Below are 23,374 nucleotides of genomic sequence, written 5' to 3'. Positions count from 1 at the left end.
GGGTTCCTATGGAACATGTTCACATCAATGCATTTTTGTGCCTCTGCATTTTTGGAAAGGGTCTGGGACTTTTTTTCATGCAAAATGCAGCGTTTTGCATGTAATAGAAGTCAATGGACCTGCATCAAAAATGCAAGTACCGCTTTTTTACTACGTTTTGCCGTGATTTGCGTTTTGCATTTTTTTTTTTTCACTGTATATATCTGGTTGCTAAGCAACCACAGTGTAAAAAGAAAAAAGCAAAACGTGGCAAAATCGCGGTAAAAACGCGTGTCCAAAAACACGGCAAGCACCGCAAAAAGCACTGCAAAAACGCTCAAAAACAACATGCATAGATGTGAATCGAGCCTTAATGAGATCCTGCAAATTGAATACACGTAGATGGTTGGGCCTAAAGGGCTGTTAACTTGCCATCTAACTTTACAGGTTCATTAGATTGGTATCTCTTTTGAGGACACAGTGTCCTTTGAAACATAAATGCCCAAATCAGAGCCGGATAATGCCCAAGGCAATGTATGCAGGAACTTACAGCCTAGAGAAAATGTCCAGGGGACCCAGCTACAACCTTCAAGCCCCTGCAGTAAACCAGAGGGATAGCATGATTGGTCAAGGCTGTACACCTGTCTGTCACTGCACTTACTGTGCAAGTGATCTGAGCTGTGCACTGAACAAAAGGCAAACTCCACTTAAATATGCTTTACTTTTTATTTTGCTGTTGTAGCTTGTCTGTTTATATCTTTTTCCATACCATTTTTCTTTTATTTTCATTAAATCAGCATTTTAAATTATTTTAAGGCATTGTGCACTTTAAAAAGTTTTTTGTTTTGTTTTAACTAGTGTAGCACTGACCCCCGAAGGAGCTGCTGGCATTTATTGGGCTTACCATTACCTTCTTGACCTCATCTCCGTCTAGGGGTTTCCCGTGGCAGATAGCCCAAAGAACTGCATAAACTGACACTGTATTCTCTTTTTGGGATATTTATTTAGAAGATAACACAGTCACTTAATGAAAAGTAGAGGGTTAGGAATAAAGTTCAGGTACTTTTGGAACTGCAAAGATAGGAAGTCACAATAGAAATCCAGAGAATTACCGTTTCACAACTAGATTCTCACAACCACCGAATAGACCTCCTCTCACTAGGCCTAGCAGCTGGTAGGGTGTTAATGAAAGCAAAGTCTCTGCCATAGACTTGAATGTAGACCACTTGAGCAAAGTCTCTGCCACAGACTTGGATGTAGAACACTTGAGAAAAGTCTCTGCCACAGACTTGAATGTAGAACTGAGGGACGTAGGTAAATTAAAAGAGCTATCATATGTTACCAGTATCTTGCAGCCGATCTGGCGATACCGAATGAGTGTAGATCCACTTGGTGTCCTTCAAATGAGCCTCCAGGCTCCTTCAGAGAAGCCAGCCTTGTGCTCCAGAAGAGTCCTCCCCTGGATGCTTCTTCAGTTACTGGGCCTCTCCTTAGATGAGACGGCACCGGACCACCTTTGAATCCTCAGACCTCGATATCCACTCAGGCCTGTCCCTGCAGTTACTTTGCCTCGGGCTATCCAGCCCCGAGACTCGGAATTGCATAGATCCGCACCCCAGGCCAGGAGGGCCATGGGGGCTGGTCAGGAGGACCAGGACCAAACAGACAGAAAACTCTTCTGGGCCAGAACCCAGATGCACATGATGTCAGTACCTTAAATACTATCTCCTGGAATGCACAGCAGGATGACACTCCCACAGGGCTGGTTCAGAGAAAGGGATGGCACTCAATACGCCCAGCTAAACTGCGTTCTCACACTTAACAGCGGTGACAGCGACACCTGTGGTCAAGGAGAACCCAGTGCAATCCAGCTAGACTGGCACTGAAACCATAATTTAGCATAATTAGCCCTAAAACCCAACTGTGGTTGCAAAAACATATAGCGCATGCTCGTCAGGAGCCGGTGCTACACTAGGTTTTAGACCTCATTCACAAGGGCATATTAAAGTGTATACTCATGTGAGGGCTGTGTTTACCTGCAAGGGGATGCACAGACATCCCATGCATCCCTGTGTGGGCAGTCTCATTCATGTTAACTGGGACGTAGTCAAGGGCATAGCTATAGGAGTCGCAGCAGCAACCCAGCCCCTTGCTGCAGGGGGCCCGTGCGGCCTGTATCCAGGGCTGATCCTGGGTGGGTGTTTGGGATGGTGCCACAGGGGGGTGCCACCGCATTCTGCCGCTGTGGGGGGGGGGTGCAAGATCTGGCATCTCCACCTCCACCTCTGGCTGTCAGGTTACTATGCAGTGGGGGGAGGCAATCTGTAGCTCTATGGTGCTCGTAGGCTGCGGGGTCTCCTTGGGGCTAGTATTTAACTTCACAAGTGTATACAGCGGAGAGGGGAGGGGCCTCTGACACAGGCATGTACCGGCTTCACTCTTCAGTGTACAAGTGAGTGCGTGTACATTCTTGCCAATACATGCCTGGGTCAGAGGCCCCTCTCCTCTCCACTGAATACATCCGTGAAGTAATTTACTAGCCCCAGGGAGATACCAGGAGGCACCATAGAGCTGCGAGCACGCCTGCCTCCTGAACCATATCAGGCCACAAGCCCTAAACATTTTTTTTGGGACAGGGCACCTAGTCCTCGTGTTGATGGGGACAAGAACCTCTTTCCCAAAACCCTGGGCTGTGGTTGTAGGGGGTCTGCAGGCAGGGGGTTTATCGGAATCTGGAACACCTCTTTACCAAGGGGGCTCCCCAGATCCCACCTCCCCCCCTATTTAAATACATTGTACCCCTACTAATTCACCAAAAAAGTATCAAAAATAAATAAAAACAGACACCTTTTTTGACAATTCCTTTTATTAAAAATAATAATACAATGTCTCCCGGTGTAGATCCGTTGTCAATCATGACGTCTGCTGCCGCAACCACTGGACCTGGAAAAAAACAAACAATAAAAACCCTCTGCCCGCGCCAAAGGCTCTTGCTGTCAGCCTGCTCCGCCGTGTGACAGCGGAACCGCCCCCTTATGACGTCACCCGCCCCCTTTGTTTTTTGTTTTTTAAATTTTGGTGTGGGTTTTCTCTTAAAATCCATACCAGGCTCGAAAGGGCCTGGTATGGATGGGAGGAGCACAATGTTTGTTTGTTTTTTGATCAAATTCGTGTTCAAAACTAATCCGATGTGTGATTTCAGATGCATTCCCATAGCCTGCAATTAGCATCTAAATTACACTGCAGTATTTTAAAAAAACGTACAGGACTCTTTTTCGCAGACAATTCGCACTGCACCGCACATATGTGAACCTGGCTCCATAGAAAGCTGGTTTGATTCACATGTCATGCGAATTGGATGCGGTTCAAAATGCATCCAATTCACATATATGGCCGCTATAATTGATATTGCTTCACCCAGTGGTTCATTATCATCTGTTTACCTTGCCTATTTATTATCTGTGTTGACTCTACTACTTATTAACATCATCTGACTGGGTATTGCTGCAAGCAGGTTGCCTTCTATAATTATTATTATTATACACAATTTATATAGCACCAACAGTTTATGCAGTGCTTTACAATGTAGAGGGGGGGACAGCACATTTACAGTAAAGTTCAATACAGAAGGGACAGGAAGGCCCTGCTCATAGAGCTTACATTCTAAAGGGAGGGGGTGGTGGTACAAAAGGTAATAGGTGCAGGGAATGATTTGATAGGGGTGGCTCGGGGACAGTTGTTAGGTGGGTGTGGGATAGGCTTCCCTGAATAAATGAGTTTTCAGGGATCTCCTAAAGGTGGACAGGTTAGGGACTGATCGGACATACCTGGGAAGGGAGTTCCAGAGAATGGGAGAGGCTCTGGAGATGTCCTGAAGGCGAGCATGGGAGGAGGTAAGAAGGGAGCAATAAAGCAGGAGGTCCTGAGAGGAGTGGAGGGGACGAATTGAGTGAATTGACTTGAATTACTTTGAAATACTCAATTCAGCAGAGTTATTGAAATCCATGTGCATTACCTATACTTTGTGCTGAGTATTGTTGGTGACCAGGTTACTGAACATTGTCTGCTTAGTCCACGTATGAACCTAGAGTGTCAGAATGGTCAGGGTGCTTGCAAGGTCAGGGCAGTTCCAGAGCACAAACACCACTCAGCGGCCCTTCCGGGGGTAACGCTACACTGACACGGTTTAATAAAAATGACTTATGCCTTGACAGCCCTTATAATGAGGTCAATGTTCCTTTCTCCTGCACAGATATCTATGTGTTTGGCCTGGGTGATGACATCAGCCAGGATGAGCTCAATGATATTGCCTCTAAAAAGGATCGAGAGAAACACGTCTTCCAGATGGAAAATGTAGATGCACTGAAGAAGGCCTTTGATGAGATAATCGGTGAGTAATTTTCTTTAATCGTCTATACAAAAGGAAATGTCATCAGAAAATGATCTTACCTCATGTTATCAAACAATAAAAAATTGCCAAAACTACCTGTATGTGTATGTAGGGTACACGTTATGTTGCTAAAGGGCATATCTGGCTAAAAAAAATTAACATATTCAGTACTGTCAATAATACATGCACGTTTCCCTTTGTTTTTTCTCTTAAAAAGTTATACAATCACAGAAAATCACAGTACCCGTTGATCCTGCCAAAAATTAAATGATCTAATTTCCTGGTGTGAACTGAAAACTCTGCCTCTGCAGCACTGAAATCCCAAGCAGTGTTGTCAGAGCTGTCCAGGTTCCAATCTGGACTACAGAACAGCTCCTACTTATGTTAAAGTGGGAGTAAACTCCAATGGTTGACATTTACCCAGTGTAGTAACGTGGGTTGTCAGCACCCAGGGCAAGGCCCCCTAATGCGTGGACTTTTAGCACTCAGTGAGTCCCTTCGACTAGTATAGTATAAAACCCCTTACCCCCTATGTCACAGATCAGCTGTGGAGCTGATCTGTGGTCTTACTTTTACTGCTGTAGGTCGGCTGGCACCTGTGACACTACACTTTCCACTATACTACACTACACTGACCACTATGCTACACTGACCACCATACTACGCTACACTGACCACCATACTACGCTACACTGACCACCATACTACGCTACACTGACCACCATACTACGCTATACTGACCACCATACTATGCTACACTGACCACCATACTACGCTACACTGCCCACCATAACACGCTACACTGACAACCATGTTACACTGACAACCATGCTACACTGACCACCATACTACGCTACACTGCCCACCATACTACACTGTTCTTTTGCTATCCCCCCCCCCCCCCCCCCCGGGGCAGTAACACGACTCTCACTCACCTTCTCCTTGTCCACAGTCTTGGCCTGCATTGGTCTGGAGGATAGGAGGAGTCGCCTCAGAAGACAGCGGTTGCGGCGGCTCACATTTTTTTCTTATCTCCCCTGCGCTCTGGCTGCTGCCATGTTCAGTGTCCGTATGGGGGGTCATGTGCGGAGGCAGGACTTCAGGAGCAACCGCAGGACAGGCCAGCCCTACACCTCACATGACCCCCATACGCCCAATCACAGGGCGCCAGACACTGGACACTGAATGGTGGCCAGTGCGAGGGGGACAATAAAATTAGGAGGAGGCAGCCAGTAGTGACACATACTGGCGCCCCCCTAAATGTCGCGCCCAGGGCAACGGCACCTCCTGCACCCCCCACGCTATGCCACTGCATTTACCTATAGGTCAGCCCATAATAAGGCTTACCTGTAGGTACAGTAAATATCTCCTACACTTGCACCGCTTAGGAGATATACACTGGCGCATGCCCTCTGAAGGAACGGCATGCCCAAGTCGTTCCTTCAGAGTCTTGTGCCGTGAATAGCGTCTTCCACATGCATGTGCGGGACTGACGTCATCGCAGCACAGCCAATCAGACAGTCGGAGGATGCAAACCCGGACAGAAGACCAGGTGAAGATGATACCCTGTCAGCGGGGGGCGGGAGACAGATAAGTGGAAGTTCCACTTTTGAGTGGAACTCCGCTTTAAGGACCAGTCCTTTTTCTGACATTTGTTGTTTACAAGTTTAAATTAGTATTTTTTGCTAGAAAATGTAATTACTTAGCACCCCCAAACATTATATATATTTATTAAGCAGAGACCCTATAGAATAAAATGGCAGTCGTTGCAATATTTTATGTTGCACTGTATTTGCGCAGTGGTGTTTCAAATGCATTTTTTTGGGAAACAATACACTTTCATGAATTGAAATAATAACAAAACAGTAAAGTTAGCCCAACTTTTTTATATAATGTGAAACCTGATGTTACGCTGAGTAAATAGATACCTAACATGTCATGCTTAAAAATTGCAAATGCTTGTAGAATGATGACAAAGAACATTACTTAAAAGGTTACCTGTTTAGATTTACAGAGGAGATCTAGTGCTAGAAGTATTGCTCTCGATCTAATGATCATGGCGATACCTCACATGTGTGGTTTGAACAGCGTTTACATACGTGGACGTGACTTGCGTATGGGTTTGCTTCTTCGCGAGAGCTAGGAGGGATTGGGCGCTTTAAAAAATAAATAAAAAAAATCATATTTTTTTAATCACTTTTATTGTTCTTACAAGGAATGTAAACATCCCTTTTATTAGAAATAAGCATGACAGGTCCTCTTTATTGCGAGATCTGGGGTCAAAAAGACCTCAGATCTCACATTTACACTTAAAAGGAATAAGAAATAAAATGTAATGTAATTTTTACATTTTCACTAATAAAAAAAAAATTGGCCTTTTAAGACCATTAGGCGGAAGTGATGTCAGACGTCGCTCCAAGGGCATAGTTGAGTATGGGCCATTTTGCCTTCACTTGATTTCCTGCCCATTGCTCTAGGGAATCGTTTCCTCGTTTACTGACGGCTCATTGACGAATCTACCACTGGGGCCACTTTTATGTGAAAGAGGATTGCTCAGTTTAAAAAAAATTCAGGGTTATGGTAGCTATGATATAGTGGGTCGGTCCACAAGTGGTTAGTACTGATTCTCATCCACCAGTTCTTCACAACACACTTTGCTCATTACTCGGGTTCAGGCCAAAAGTCAAAGATGGGAGCTACCGCACTTATTTTGCAATGCCTCACACACGTGTGGTTCCAGGTCCAGTCCTCAGGAAGCTTCCATTCCACAGTGGGCCCTAAGATAGGGACTTAGCCACTCAGTGGGGTGCTCCAGGTAACAAGCCACTCCTACCTACAGAACCTCCCTCAGCCTCCACCTATCCCTCTCCCAAACTGGCTGCACCTCCTTGACACTCCTCAATTCATAACCTCAAGGATTAACTAGTATTGAGCTATTCATTCCCCAGTTCTCCAATACGCTGTAAAATACACTCTGTTCCAAAGAATTTTAGTCCAGATACCTTCTCTTAAAGTGGTTTTTAATAGGGTTGCGCGAACCCAAACTGTAAAGTTCGGGCTCGTACCGGACTTTTGGGTTTTTGGTACCCGGACCCGAACAATTTACTGTATGTTCGGGTTCGAGTTCAGTGTTCAGCAATGTAATGGCGCATTTTAATAGGCTGCAGGGCAGCCAATCAACATTAGTTTAACTCATGTGCCCTTAGAAGTCATCACAGCCATGTCTACTAATGGCATGGCTGTGATTGGCCAGTGCAGCGTGTGACCCAGCCTCTATATAAGCTAGAGGCACATAGCACAGCACGTCACTCTGCTTTAGATAGTGCAGGGAAAGGTTGCTGCTGCTGCTTTGAGAGAGAGAATTAGATAGGAGTCCTGATTCAGAACTCAAATTATTCAGCGATCTACCTTGATTTTGTTGTGTGGGTGCAGTGCACAATCTTTTTACCCTGCCCTGAGCCCAGTGCCAGAGAAAACATAACTTTTAACCGTCTGTTAGTTAGGTTGGCGTCGGCGGGCATTTTATGCAAGCTCCGTGAGCCAGCACTGCATATGTTACTGTAAGATACACCCTTTAGATACTGTTGGTCTATTCTGCTATTCTAAAAACACCCATTTAGGGCCAAAAATATATATTTTTCTGCGTTTCCTGCATATCTGTATTTAGTGAGATACACACTTTAGACACTGTTGTGTTATTCCCCCCAAAAATTATTTAGGGCAAAAAAAAAAATTTTGCCAATGTTTTCTGCATTTCTGTATGTGTGAGATGCACACTTTAGATACTGTTCTTCTATTCTGCTATTCTAAAAACACCCATTTAGGGCAAAAATCTTAAATTGTGGCCTAGTCTGTATCTCTACGTGTGAGGTACACCCTTTAGATACTGTTGCTCTATTCTGGTATTCAAAAAAAAAAAACATTTAGGGCAAAAGAAAATTCATTTGCAGTGTTTCCTGCATATCTGTATGTGTGAGTTACACACTTTAGATACTGTTGCTCTATTTTGCTATAAAAAAAAAACATATTTAGGTGAAAAATCTTAAATTGCAGCCTAGTCTGTATCTGTACATGTGAGATACACCCTTTAAATATTGCTGTTCTATTCTGCTATTCTAAAAACGCCCATTTAGGGAAAAAATAATAATTTTGCAGCGTTTGCTTCATATCTGTGTGAGATACACACTTTAGATACTGTTCTTCTGCTATTCAAAAAATAATAATTTAGGGCAAAAATAATTTTTTTTGGTGCGTTTTCTGCATATCTGTCTGTGTGAGATACACCCTTTAGATACTGTTGCTCTATTCTGGTATTCAAAAAAAAAACACATTTAGGGCAAAAAAAATAATTTTGCAGCGTTTGCTGCATATCTGTATGTGTGAGATACACCCTTTAGATACTGTTGTTCTATTCTGCTATTCAAAAAACACCCATTTAGGGCTAAATTTGAGAAACATGAGGAGAATGTCCAAATAAGGGACGTGGCCCCGATCGTGGTGCTGTTAGTGGAGCTCCTGTTGCAGGGTGCTACAAGCACAAGTGAAACACCTTCCTCAGGTGCGAGTAGGCGACAGAGCCTGCAGCGGTATTTGGTCGGGCCTAATCCGGCTCTACGAATGTTGAGGCCAGGACAAGTACAGGCGATAGTAGATTGGGTTGCTGACAGTGCCTCCAGTTCCTTCACATTGTCTCCCACCCAGTCTCCTGTTGAAAGATCAGAGTTGGCACCTGCAGCTGATGTCCATCAGTCTTTCACCTCACACCCTTGCAAATAAGCCAAGCAGTCTGAGCCCCAAATCATGCAGCAGTCTCTTCTGTTTTTTGATGACTCTGTTATCAGGGTTTACCAGGGCTATCCACCTAGCCCTGCCCCAGAAGTGGAAGAGATTGAGTGCACCGATGCCCAACCACTTATGTTTGAAGATGAGTACATGGGAGGACCATCGCAGCACGTCTCGGATGATGACGAAACACAGGTGCCAACTGCTGCTGCTTTCGCAATTGTGCAGACCGACAAGGAGGACAGGGGTGAAGACTGGGTGGAAGATGATGTAGAGGACAATGACGTCCTCGACCCCACATGGAATCAACATCATGCAGTTGACCTGTGTAGTTCGGAGGAAGAGGCGGTGGTCGCACAGAGCCACCAGCACAGCAGAAGAGGGAGCAGGGTGCAAAAGCGGAGCGTCCGTCCCCTAGACAGTACGCCTGCTACTGCCCAACGTGGCAGGTCCAAGGAGTTCCCTTGTGTGGTAGTTCTTCAGACAATGTGCTGATGACAAGACACGAGTGGTTTGCACGATGTGCAATAAGAGCCTGAAACGAGGCATACACGTTCTCAACCTGAGCACAACCTGCATGACCATGCATCTAAGTGCAAAGCACGAGCTGCAATGGAGTAGACACCTCAAAAACCAAGAAAGGTCTCTGGCTCCTCCTGCTTCCTCTTCTGCTGCAGTCTCGACCTCTTCATCCACCTCTGTAGTGACAGTGGCACCTGCCACCCCGCAAAGAGAGAATCTGCCAGCAACACTACCACCTGGGTCACCAACCATCTCCACAATGTCCCATGGAAGCATTCAGCTCTCTATCTCCCAAACACTGGAGCGGAAGAGCCCAGGCGCCACTACTTTTCCAGGTCAGCCATCCCTTCCCTGCGCAACCAAGTGGGGGACAAAATCAGGTGTGCACTGTGCAATGCCATCTGTGGCAAGGTCCACCTAACTACGGATACGTGGCCCAGTAAGCACGGTCAGGGATGTTATATCTCCCTAACAGCACAATGGGTAAATGCAGTGGTGGCTGGGCCTGAGACGGATAGCAATTTGGCGCATGTACTTCCACCACCAAGGATTGCAGGGCGCTTCAGTTTGCCTCCTGTTGCTAACTCCTCCTACTCTGCTTCCTCATCCTCTACCGCCTCCTCATCCGGTCAGCGTAACACCTTCACCACCAACTTCAGCACAGCCAGGGGTAAACGACAGCATGCACTTTTAAAACCTTCCTGTTTGGGGGTAAAACCCCACACTGCGCAGGAGTTGTGGAGGGATACGGAACAACAGACAGATCAGTGGTTGGTGGCAGTGAGCTACAAGCCCGGCCTTGTGGTGTGCGATAATGGGTGAAATCTCGTACTAGCTGTGGGCCTAGCTGGTTTGATGCACATCCCTTGCCTGGCGCATGTGCTGAATTTGGTTGTGCAGAGGTTCCTTAAAAATTACCCCGATATGCTGCTGCAGAAAGTGCGGGCTGTCTGTGCGCACTCGGCGTTCTCATCCTGCTGCTGCTCGCCTGTCTGTGCTGCAGCGTAACTTCGGCCTTCCCGCTCACCGCCTCATATGTGACGTGCCCACAAGGTGGAACTCCACCTTGCACATGCTGGCCAGACTGTGCGAGCAGCAGCAGGCGATAGTGGAGTTTCAGCTGTAGCACGCACGCGTCACTCTGCGGAACAGCACCACTTCACCACCAATAACTGGGCCTCCATGCAAGACCTGTGTGCCTGTTGCGCTGTTTCGAGTACTCCACCAACATGGCCAGTGCCGATGATGCTATTCTCAGCATTACTATCCCAGTTCTATGCCTCCTTGAAAAAACGCTTTGGGCGATGATGGAAGAAGATGTTGCACAGGAGGAGGAGGAGGAGGAAGAGGGATAATTTCTAAGGCTTTCAGGGCAGTCATTCACAAGTGGCTCCGAGGGTGGGTTCCTGCACCAACAAACACCAGGTACACAATTGTCCAGCAAGGGCACAGTTCTGGAGGATGACGAGGTGGAGGAGGAGGAGATGGAGGAGGAGGAACCATGTTCACAGCAGGGTGGTATCCAGACCAGCTCATGGCCAATAACTGGTGCGTGGCTGGGGGTATACAGAGGACACAGATGATACACCTCTCACAGAGGACAGCTTTTTGTTGCCTCGGGGCAGCCTGGCATACATGAGCAATTACATGCTGCAGTGTCTCCGCAATGACCGCCGAGTTACCAGCATTCGAACTGGTGCTGATTACTGGGTGGCCACACTGCTGGATCCCTGTTACAAGGACAATGTACCATGTACCGTCCTTAATTCCGTCACTGGAGTGTGACCGTAAGATGTGCGAGTACAAGCGCGCACTGGTAGACACGCTGCTGATGGCATTCCCACCTGACAGCAGGGGCACAGTGGAAGCACAAGGCAAAGGCAGAGGAGGAGGAAGAGGTCGCCAACGCAGCCGAGACACCGCCAGCACCTCAGAAGGCAGGGGTAGCATGGCCGAAATGTGGAAAAGCTTTGTCAGCATGCCACAAGAACCAGCACCACCAGATGATATGGAACGTCTTAGCAGGAGGCACCAACATGGTGGAGCAGTATGTGTGCACACACCTACACGTACTGAATGACGGGTCTGCCCCCTTCAACTTCTGGGTCTCCAAATTGGGCACATGACCTGAGCTTGCCCTTTACGCCTTGGAGGTGCTGGCCTGCCCTGCAGTCAGTGTATTATCTGAACGTGTATTTTGCACGGCGGGGGGGGGGGGGGGGGCATTGTTGTATTTTTGATCTTTCTCACTCTTTTGGGGTGTACCCTATTTAAAAAAAATAAAATTAAAAACAAAAAACAGTGTTGGCTACCTCGTCCTCCTCCACCCATCCTCCTCCACCGCTGCTTCCACCTACACCGCCACATCCATCGCCACATCCACCGCCACCTCTACCTCCTACTCCATATGGACCTCGTTCTCCTAGGTCAAGAGTATTATTTTTAAATTTTATGTATTTTATGTTATTTTAAGTTATTTCCCTATCCACATTTGCTTGGGGAGCCCTTGCCAAGCTCTTAACAACATTATGCTGCCATTTGAAGTCCTCTAGCCCTTTCCATTACTTTTTTAGAGCCATTTTAGTCCTCAAAAGTTAGGGTCCCCATTGATTTCAATGGCGCTCGGGTTCAGGGTCAAGTTCAGGTCCTGAACTCAAAGTTTTTTGCTAAGGTTGGCCGAACCCATCAAACCCAAACATCCAGGTGTCCGCTCAACTCTAGTTGTTAACCCACGAAAAAAAAAAAAAACGCAAGACAAAGGCATAGCATACTAGCTCATTATGAAATACATTTTGTCATGCTTTTTTCTATTACAAGGGATGTAAGGAATAAAAGTGACACAATTATTTTACAGTGTAAAAAAAGGGAAAATAAATAAGAATTTTTTTTTTTTTTTAAACGCGCCCCGTTCCGCCGAGCTCGCGTGCAGAAGCGAACACATATGTGAGTGGCTCCCGCATATGAAAATGGTGTTCAAATCAGGTATCGCCACGATCGGTAGAGTGAGAGCAATAATTCTAGCGCTAGACCTCTCACTTCCTCTGTAACTTAAAACATGCAACCTGTAGAATTGTTTAAACGTTGCCTATGAAGATTTTTAAGGGTAAAAGTTTGTCACGATTCCACGAGTGGGCTTAATTTTGAAGAGTGACATGTTGGGTATCAATTTACTCAGCGTAACATTATCTTTTACAATACAATTGGGCTAACTTTAGTGTTGTCTTATTTTTTAATTCAAAAAAGTGTATTTTTTCCAAAAAAAGTTTGCTTGTACGACCGCTGCACAAATACGGTGTGACAGAAAGTATTGCAACGACATTTTATTCTCTAGGGTGTTAGAAAAAAAATGAATATTGTTTGGAGGTTCTAAGTAATTTTCGAGCAAAAAAAAACTGTTTTTAACTTGTAAACAACAAATCTCAAAAAGAGGCTCGGTCCTTAAAGTGGTGTTCCCATTATAAAATTTTTTTTAAAGTCAGCAGCTGTAGTATTTAAATACTGCAGCTGCTGACTTTTATTAATCGGACACTTACCTGTCCCAGGGTCCAGCGTTGTGGTCCCGCTTGTCTCCCCCTCTGTTTGGCGGTGCCGGCATTGTAACTGTGGGTGCCCGGCTGTGGCTTCACAGCCGGGCAACCACTGCGCAATGCGTGAGCGGCGCCGCGCCCTGTGATTGGCCATGCAATCATCTGGGACCTGTCACGTGTCCCAGATGATTGACAAGAGGGAGGGGGCAGAGCTGAGCCCTTCCTGCACCGAGGGGAAATGACATCCAGAGCCCAGGCACTGAAGGATGCAGACTACGAGGGACCCCCTAGCAACAGAAGTGAGCAAAAATGTTTCCAATTTTTTTTTTTTTTTTTTTTTTTTAGGCACATTCATGTTTTTTTTTTCTCTTGAGTGGAACACCACTTTAAGTGGATATGAGGTCAAACCTAAATACTTTCAATTTGTATGCAATCAGGCAGGCCTTCCTTGTACTACATAGTTGAAAGTAAATCTAAAAGAAATTGAATAAGAAAGTTGTATAATGTATGACCAGCTTAAGAGTGGTTGCGCAGTAGTTTTTTTTCACATTTTTTTGTTAAAAATCACTGCCAAAAAGGTAGATAATGGTATCATTGAGGGCAGTTTAATGTTGATATTTTTTTTTCTTTTTGTGCCACTGTCAGGACACAATGCTCCTAATATGATGATTCTTAATTTATCCTCCTATACTTTCAGATGAAACAAGTGCATTTGAGATGTGTGGGCTCTCCAGGGATCATTCAAAAAAAGAAACAAAAGATGATAATGAAAAATATCCATGGATTGTCAAACTTTTAATCACTGTAAGTAGGGAACACAAATTTCTTGCCCAGATTAGCAATGTGGGGTAACCATGTAAAACACGCTGATTTTAGGCTGGGTTCACGTTGTTTTCAGTTGTCAGCAGGTGTCTGGTGCGTCCCTGTTCTCCATCATAGGGGCGAATCAGGTTTGAATTTTTGCCTGAATTCGGACCTGAGCCGGTGTGAACCAGCTCCATAGACAGACGGTCACACTCTTTTGTCATGCGAATTGGATGCGCAACACCCACATTCAATTCGCATAAGCGTGAACCCAGCCTGAGAGGCATTTTATTTTTTGCCTTTAAACACAAAAAGAGGGGTAGAGCATGACTAAAGGGACTCAGGTTCCTTTCTAAAGCTGAACTCCAGGTATGACCTTTATTCTGGGGCTGACCAGCAACTTTGTGGTGCAGCAACTCGGCCCCCCTCCCGCTCTCCCTCTTCACTGCCTCCTACCGACCCCATCCTAAGCTGAATTACCGCTCCGGGTACTTACTGCTTACCTGGCGGGTTGGGCTGAATAGCGCCTGCTGCACCAACTCAGGGTTCCTGAACCGACCGGCAGGGGTGCGGCTGAGGGCTGCAAGGGGGGAGATGGAGCGGCTCGGTTGGGGCTGGCCGCGGGAAGAGAACCTCTGGTGGCACAATGAGCAGGCCTTTGCTCTGACATGGTGTGCATCATCCATGCCAGGGTGTGCGGCCTGTGCTCTGTACTTATCCTGCACTCGGTAGGACACTGGTGGGGACTTTTTACTCCTTTTCACCAGGAAGCCTTTAGACATGTCTGCAGGGCACCCACAATCCAATCCCTCCCACCACGATATGGCATAAACTTTATTTGCGCTCCAGTGTGTGAGGGGTCAGGGTTATGCATTCCCTGCTTCCCCTCACTGGCTACAGGCAGTTGGCAGGTTAAACAAGACAAACTAAAACTTCCATGCTGTGTATGGTAGGAGAGAGAGCACAGCATTATGCCGGGTACACACGGAAGTTCTTTTTCGTTCAACCCAGCGCGCTGAATGATAAAAAAAACACACAGATCGCCATACTAACACATCTGATGTTAGTACAGCAATCACCCCGCTGAGCTATTGTGTTCTGCTCCTGAGACTGGCTTCTGGGGAGCTGTACACATGGGCCAAAAGTTGGACGGTTCCTGCTGAACTGACCATTTTCGGACAATGTTTGGCCCATGTGTACCTGGCTTTAGGAAATGCAAGGCAGGTATTTAAAAAAATTGAATTCCCAGCAAGTGGCTGGGGGATTTGAATTTTAGCTACACAAAAAATGTCCATGTGCTCAGATCCACAGGGATAAAACCAGAATAAATGAAATCTCTATCACATATATAAGCCCAAAGATTACCAATCTGCCAAAGCAGCAAACACTGTATCACTCAATTGATTAGGACACAGGTAGCCCCAGCAGAGAACCATTAAAAGGGCCCTTTCACACATGCAGTTCTGTGCAGTGCGATTTCACCGCATGCACTACTTTTTGAAATGCACGGCAAGCAAATCAAATTTTTTTACCATGCGATCCATTACGGCCAAACGCCATGGCATTTGCAAACTGCATTTGGGGTGTCGTTAACTATGCACTGACCCTTACAGCAGATTACAAGGGCAGTGCAACTGGAATGCTGTGTGGGAAGCCTCACGGGAATGTGGCTTTCCCAAAGCACATTCTAGTGTGAATGATGCTAAACCTAGGAAGCAGTCCTATGCAGCCCAAGACGGTGGAGCAGGGAGTCTCAGGGCCCGTTCACATTGGAACATGGTGCAGGAAACCTAGCGTTCCCTGAGTGTTTCCTGCACTGCCTTTCTGATATGCAGCGGGTATCAACGCAAAACTCAGGACACCCCAAATGCAGGTCGCAACTGCAGTGCATTTGCCTGCATCGGATCCCATGGTACAGAAGTACCATACAATCCAGTTGCAGTGCATTTATAAAAGTAGTACATGCACTACTTTGGCATGGTGCGATGTGATTTCATCCCATTTGAAATGAATGGGCTGAAATTGCACTGCATCCAGATCACACGTGAATCGCACAGGAACATATAACACATTTCTGTGTGATTCATAGTGTGAATGGGCCATTAATTTGTAAAAAAATATATACAAAGAACCCAGTGCAAAAAGAGCCTCCAGTTGTAGCATAAAACAAATAATTTTTCACAAATAGACAAGCGATCAGCCATTAACCAGTTTCCACCCAGCCTATAGCAGATTGATAGCCGGGTTGGCTATATATATGACGTCCTTCCCTTCTTGGTGGCAGCATGGTGATTGGTGGTCAGTCAGGGCACCGCTGATCAGGGTAAAGAGCCAATGACATTGGTTCTTTACCATGTGATCAGTTGTGTCCAATAACAGCTGATTACATGTAAACAAATGCCAGTTATCAGCATTTCTTTCCTCAGTGTTGGCTTTCCTGTGACAGGGGACATTTACACTAATAATCAGGGCACTGATCATCAGTGCCCATCAGTGCAGCATATCAGTGGTACCTTTATCAATGCAGCCTCATCAGTACACATTAGTGCAGCTTATAAATGCCCATCAGTGCTGTCCCATTAGTGCAGCCTAATCAGTGCTGTCCCATTAGTGCAGCCTAATCAGTGCTGTCCCATCAGTGCAGCCTGATCAGTGCTGTCCCATCAGTGCAGCCTAATCAGTGCTGCCCCATCAATGTAGCCTGATCAGTGCTGTCCCATCAGTGCAGCCTGATCAGTGCTGTCCCATCAGTGCAGCCTAATCAGTGCTGTCCCATCAGTGTAGCCTGATCAGTGCTGTTCCATCAGTGCAGCCTAATCAGTGCTGTCCCATCAGTGTAGCCTGATCAGTGCTGTCCCATCAGTGTAGCCTGATCAGTGCTGTCCCATCAGTGCAGCCTAATTAGTGCTGTCCCATCAGTGTAGCCTGATCAGTGCAGTCCCATCTGTGCAGCCTCATCAGTGCCCATCAGTGCCCATCAGAGCAGCCTCATCAGTGCTGTCCCATAAGTGCAGCCTATCAGTGCCCATCAATGAAGGAAAAAAAGACTTACTTGAAAAATTGTATACGCAGAAAAGAAGATGAGGGAAGATAAAAACACTGGATGGGGATCAAAGGGAGGAATCGGGAGAATAGCCAGCCGGATCACATAGAGACACCACTTGGAGCTAAAACGCCTGCTGCTGTCAAACAAAGTCCCACCTCATGGACCAGCTCCTATGATAGACCTCACACTAGCTCCTTTTCCCAGCATTCTACCAGTGTGCTATTTTATTATAGGAGCCGGTCCAGGAGTGGGGCATTGTTTGACAGCAGCTGGCATTTTAGCTCCAAGCAGTGTCACAGTGGGAGATCCTCTCTCTGCGTGATCTGGCTGGCTCTCCTCCCAGTTCCTCCCTGTGATACCCTGTGCAGTGTTTTGTTTTCATTTTCTGGTAGAAGCAGTGCAGCCTTTTTACAGGGCATTAGAATGGCCCAGGGGCAATTGCCTCCCTGCCCCCCAACACAGTCTGCCCCTGCCTTTATTGCATAGTTACATTGGTCCAGCTTGTCACAATGTAAGTATGTATATGAATGTCATATATTTTTTTCAATGAATACAAGGCATTTTCTGATTGAACAAGGTGGAGATAGTGACTTCTCCTCCCCTGCTCTTTGCCCCTTCCATCTCAAAGCTAGCAGACTGTCGGGAGACTGCACTGTCCACTATTAACTCTTTCCTGTGGGGACCAAAAGTTCAGGGAAGCCGCACTGAGAAAGAAGGAGCCAACGGCATTGAAAGCTGTAAACTGCAAGTGCTGGGGTAATTTTTTAACAAATTGTCTACTGGGGAATGTTTATTGTTCTTAGTGTGTTAAACTAAAAAGACCTGCACGTTTAATACTACTTTGAATTGCATTGGATGAAGCTTCCATGCCAAAAACAATTGTGCCTATTTGTTTGACACAGAAAATTCAAAAGTAGAGCAATAAAGAAGCTTTGTTGGACAAACCATGATAATTTGAAAAAAACAAAACAAAAAAAAACACGAGACACAGTAATAACCCTGACCATTTTATCCTTCCAGAGGCCGACAGAAGTGGAGAACTGTAAAGGATCCATCGTTACCAAAAACTTCATTCTGACTGCTGCTCACTGCTTCCACCTAGATGATCAACCACACTTTGTCACTGTGGAATTAGGTAAGTGATGCTGTAGAAGCTGCCATTGTGGTAACTTCATGTACAAAGAAAATACAGGAGAACTTTAGTTAACAGCCTTTTTGGAAGCTCCATTTGATAGAAAGGAATAATCTTCAATGACATGTAGGCCCTATAAAAGGAAATGAATATTGTCCACAAATTTACAGTCTGAATGTACTAGCTCCTATAATTTGCCCAAAAAAAATACACTGAGGTCATGGCTCCGCGTAGACCACTCAAGGTTCTCCACACCAAACTCACCAAGCCATGTCTTTATGGACCTAGATTCAGTCATGCTGGGACACAAAATGGCCTTCTTCAGTACAGAAGAAATATTAAATGCCTGGTCATGAGTAGTCACTAGAAGCAATAAATGCCCCGTCATCACTATTCAGTATAAGTAATACAGTTGTGCTCATAAGTTTACATACCCTGGCAGAATTGATGATTTCTTGGCAATTTTTCAGAGAATATGAATAACACAAAAACATTTCATTCATGGTTAGTGTTCCGCTGAAGCCATTTATTATCAATCAATTGTGTTTTCTCTTTTTAAATCATAATCACAACAGAAACTACCCAAATGACCCTGATCAAAAGTTTACATACCCTGGTGATTTTGGCCTGATAACATGCACAAAGGCGTTTGAATGGCTATTAAAGGTAACCATCCTCACCTGTGATCTGTTTGCTTGTAATTAGACCCTTGCATCTTTCATCCAGTGCTGCACTGACATTTCTGGATTCTGAGTCATTGGGAAAGCAAAAGAATTGTCAAAGGATCTGCAGGAAAGGTTGCTGAACTATATAAAACAGGAAAGGGATATAAAAAGATATAGAAAGGAATTGAGAATGTCAATCAGCAGTGTTCAAACTCTAATCAAGAAGTGAAAAATGAGAGGTTCTGTTGAAACCAAACCACTGTCAGGTAGACCAACTAAAATGTCAGCCATAACTGCCAAGAAAATTGTTCGGAATGCAAAGAAAAACCCACAAATAACTTCACGTTAAATACAGGACTCTCTGAAAACATGTGGTGTGGCTGTTGCACAATAAGTAGGCACTTGAAGAAAGATGGGTTGCATGGTCGAGTCACCAGAATAAAGCCATTACTGTGAAATGCCACAAAGTATCCCGCTTACAATACGCCAAACAGCACAGAGACCAGCCTCAAACCTTCTACCACAAAGTCATTTGGAGTGTTGAGACCAAAATTGAGTTTTTTGGCCACAACCGTAAACGCTACATTTGGAGAGGAGTCAACAAGACCTATGATGAAAGGTACGGAGGTGGATTGCTGATGCTTTGCAGATGTGAGAGCTACAAAGGCACAGACAATTTGGTCAAAATTGTTGGCAAGATGAATGCAGTATGTTATCAAAAAATACTGGAAGAACATTTGCTTTCATCACCCAGGAAGCTGTGCATGGGATGTACTTGGACATTCCAACATGACAATGATCCAAAACACCTGTCATTGGCTACAGCAGAATAAAGTGAAGGTTCTGGAGTCGCTATCTCAGTCTCCTGACCTCAATATCATTGAGCCACTCTGGGGAGATCTCAAACGTGCAGTTCATGCAAGTTTCATGCAAGACAGCCCAAGAATTTACAGGAACTGGAGGCTTTTTGCCAAGAGGAATGGGCAGCTTTAACATCTGAGAAGATAAAGAGCCTCATCCACAAATACCACAAAGGACTCCAAGCTGTCAGTGATGTTAAAGGGGATTAAGGCTAAAGGCTATGTTAAAATGTTAAAGGCTAGATTAAGGTTTGCCTGTAGGTGCTGGTAATATCTCCTTTACAATTCCCCGAACAATGAGTTGTTCTGCACATGCGCCGATGTATGCAGCGCATGAGCACTTTAGAAAGGGCACGCTGTGCCCTTTCTAGCTGGGGTCATGCCGTTACTGCCTGCTCCCTTGCGCGTATGCAGGAGTGATGTCACACGACTCTGGCCAGTCACAGAGCCGGAGTTCGTGGCCCCCGGATGGAAGGGGGGCAAAGATGGAGGCTTCCAGCCAGCAGGGACATCAGCGACATCACAGGCTTCTGTGTCAGGTAAGTGACAGATAATGGCCTACTATGCGGTACATAGTATCCCATTATGCTTTACTTTTGCAGGGAAACAAAGAGGAAGTAAAACCCATCAGGGTTTACGTCCTCTTTAAGAAGAGTAAGCACAGTTGATTGATAATAAATGGCTTCAGCCAAGCACTAACCATGAGTGAAAGAAAAGTCTTTGTGTTATCATTTAAATTCTCAGTATAATGGCCAAGAAATCATAAATTCTGCCAGGGTATGTAAACATATGAGCACAACTGTAAATGCCCTGGCATTAGTGGTCAGTGGAAGTAATTAGAGATGGCCTTGCGGTTCGCCTGGCGGTCGGTTTGTGGCAAATTTTGCGCGTTTGCGATTCACCAAACCAGCGGACTTTTGGCGCTGTTCCCCCAGCGGACATATGCATTTACATTGTAAAAGAACTTTGACCCATGATGACACATCCATCATGGGATACAGGATAGCCAATTGAGACATTTCAGCACATGGACAATTGGACATACTCCTACCTTATAAATAGACCTGATCTGGCGGCCATTTTACATTCTGTCTTATGTCAGTTTAGGGACAGGACATTGTGTGGAGCAGGGAGAGACTGTAGTGACACAAATTCCTAGCTATTAGGTCCATAAAAGTCCTTTAAGGACTGGTATAGCTGTAGTACAGTATATAGGGTTTGGTGCACTGCTGACTGATTCTGCAGCTGTCTTTTGTCAGTGTAGGGACAGGACGCTGTGTGGAGCAGGGACAATCAGTTTAATCACTAGCTAGCTATTACTATTAGGTCCACAAAGGTCCTTTTAAGGACTGGTATAGGTGTACAGTATATAGGGTTGTGGTGCACTGCTGCTGACTGCTGCCCGATTCTGCAGCTGTCTTTTATCAGTGTAGGGACTGAGGGATAGTCTGCAAATCACTAGCTACTAGGTCCACAAAGGTCCTTTTAAGGACTGGTATAGGTGTACAATATATAGGGTTGTGGTGCACTGCTGCTGAGTGCTGTGCTGCTGATTGCTGCCCGATTCTGCAGCTTTCTTTTATCAGTGTAGGGACGGAGGGACAGTCTGCAAATTACTAGCTACTAGGTCCACAAAGGTTCTTTTAAGGACTGGTATAGGTGTACAATATATAGGGTTGTGGTGCACTCACTGTATGTTTATTGTATTTCCAGCCTAGCTCCAATTAACCTTTATGTGGTTATCTTACAACACACTTACTAATATAGTGGCCCACTATTACACTATTTATCACTTCTGCACGTTATGTATATATATGTATACTATGTACCATATTAGTAATTCCTGATGTTCACGCATGCGTCTAGATTTGTGTTTGCATAGTTAAGATTTATGTACGCATAGCCAATACCTGGGGTACCCTATTGGTTGATTATAGGTACGGGTGTACATTACCGGTGGATTTTATCCTTATAGCAGTAGAAGCTAGCTTGAGGGTTGTCTTATATACACCTCCCTCCCTTTCTCCTTCTTTGCAATTTATATATGTACCCCTCTGGACAGGACTTTATACCTACCTGGTACTTATTGTGGTTTTATGAAGGCTAGTGGCGGTCGTGTATTTTTAGCCAAAGCACACACTCCATTGGAGCCAATTTACAGTGGCGCCGGACCCCTTATAAAAATATAAACCTTTTTGATACTGGTTGCACCCCTCTGGGGCTGCGACTTTTAGGGGTGGCGACATTGGTTGTGAGTCCTTCTATTTTGCGCCTGAACCTCATTATAGCCTCCGCAGCGCGGCCTGGGATCTGTAAGATCTGAGCACTTTTTCATCACAGTTTAATCACTAGCTAGCTATTACTATTAGGTCCACAAAGGTCCTTTAAAGGACTGGTATAGGTGTACAGTATATAGGGTTGTGGTGCACTGCTGCTGACTGCTGCCCGATTCTGCAGCTGTCTTTTATCAGTGTAGGGACTGAGGGATAGTCTGCAAATCACTAGCTACTAGGTCCACAAAGGTCCTTTTAAGGACTGGTATAGGTGTACAATATATAGGGTTGTGGTGCACTGCTGCTGAGTGCTGTGCTGCTGATTGCTGCCCAATTCTGCAGCTTTCTTTTATCAGTGTAGGGACGGAGGGACAGTCTGCAAATTACTAGCTACTAGGTCCACAAAGGTTCTTTTAAGGACTGGTATAGGTGTACAATATATAGGGTTGTGGTGCACACAGACCTTTTTTCTACCTTTGGCTCACTTCCTTGTACAAAAAAAGCACACCGTACTATATGCCCGTACCCTCCTGTTTGAAGAGATTGAGCCGTGTCATATTTTTGGGTCCCGCAGCGAGTTGCTGGTATCAGTGCTGGTGTCAGTGCTCTCTATCACGGTGCTGGTGTCAGTGCTCTCTATCACGGTGCTGGTGTCAGTGCTCTCTATTATGGTGCTGGTGTCAGTGCTCTCTATCTCGGTGCTGGCGTCAGTGCTCTCTCTCGATCTCGGTGCTGGTGTGGTCTCATCTCAGTGCTCTCTATCTCGGTTCTGGTGCGGTCTCAGTGCTCTCTATCTCGGTGCTGGTGTGGTCTCAGTGCTCTCTATCACGGTGCTGGTGTCAGTGCTCTCTATCACGGTGCTGGTGATTATCTCCTGCAACCTCTTCATAGCCTGCCCTAACCTTTCCTCTCCTCCATGGCCTTCATGCGCTCCTGAATTGTCAAAATTTCACAGATAAAAAAAGAATGCTTGTCGTTTTCAGTCCAAGATTCACTTCATACTTTTGTCATGTCAGTGTCCATGTGGTGGGACGTGTGCACAGCTAGTAAGTATTTTGTGGCTGAAAATATGACCTGTAGGTTTTTAAGGTTTGCCTGCCATTGAAGTCAATGGGGCCCGCCGCGAACTTTGCGGTTCGCGAACTTTTGGCCGCGTTCGCGAAACGTCCCGTCGGAAGTTCGTCCATCTCTAGAAGTAATAAATGCCTCAGTGTCAGTCGTCGGTAGAAGTAATAAATGTTCTTGTGTCAGTGGTCAGTTGGAGTACTAAATGCCCAGCGTCAGTGGCCAGTGAGAGTAATAAGTGCTTCAGCAAGGTTAATATATGCTCCAGAATCAGTAGTCAATGTGAGAAATTGTGCACCCTCATTGGTGGTCAGTGGGAAGAAGCCCCA

At 45.6% G+C, this 23,374-nt stretch overlaps 1 protein-coding gene across 1 annotated transcript in view; it reads left to right on the top strand.

Moving 5' to 3' along the window:
- LOC143983528 (complement factor B-like) overlaps positions 1-23,374 on the top strand; it is an 83,310-nt gene that overhangs the window by 27,569 nt on the left and 32,367 nt on the right. The window contains exons 10-12 of the mRNA XM_077483326.1: positions 4,232-4,369; positions 13,898-14,004; positions 18,071-18,185. Of these exons, the coding sequence (XP_077339452.1) occupies positions 4,232-4,369; positions 13,898-14,004; positions 18,071-18,185 (360 nt within the window). The remainder of the gene's footprint in view (positions 1-4,231; positions 4,370-13,897; positions 14,005-18,070; positions 18,186-23,374) is intronic.

The sequence above is a fragment of the Lithobates pipiens genome, unplaced genomic scaffold, assembly GCF_037356315.1.
Source record: "Lithobates pipiens isolate NorthernLeopardFrog02 unplaced genomic scaffold, aLitPip1_a1.2 Scaffold_1, whole genome shotgun sequence".
Lineage (NCBI taxonomy): Eukaryota > Metazoa > Chordata > Amphibia > Anura > Ranidae > Lithobates > Lithobates pipiens.
The sequence above is the reverse complement of the archived record's forward strand: the minus strand, read 5'-3'. Positions and strand labels throughout refer to the sequence as shown.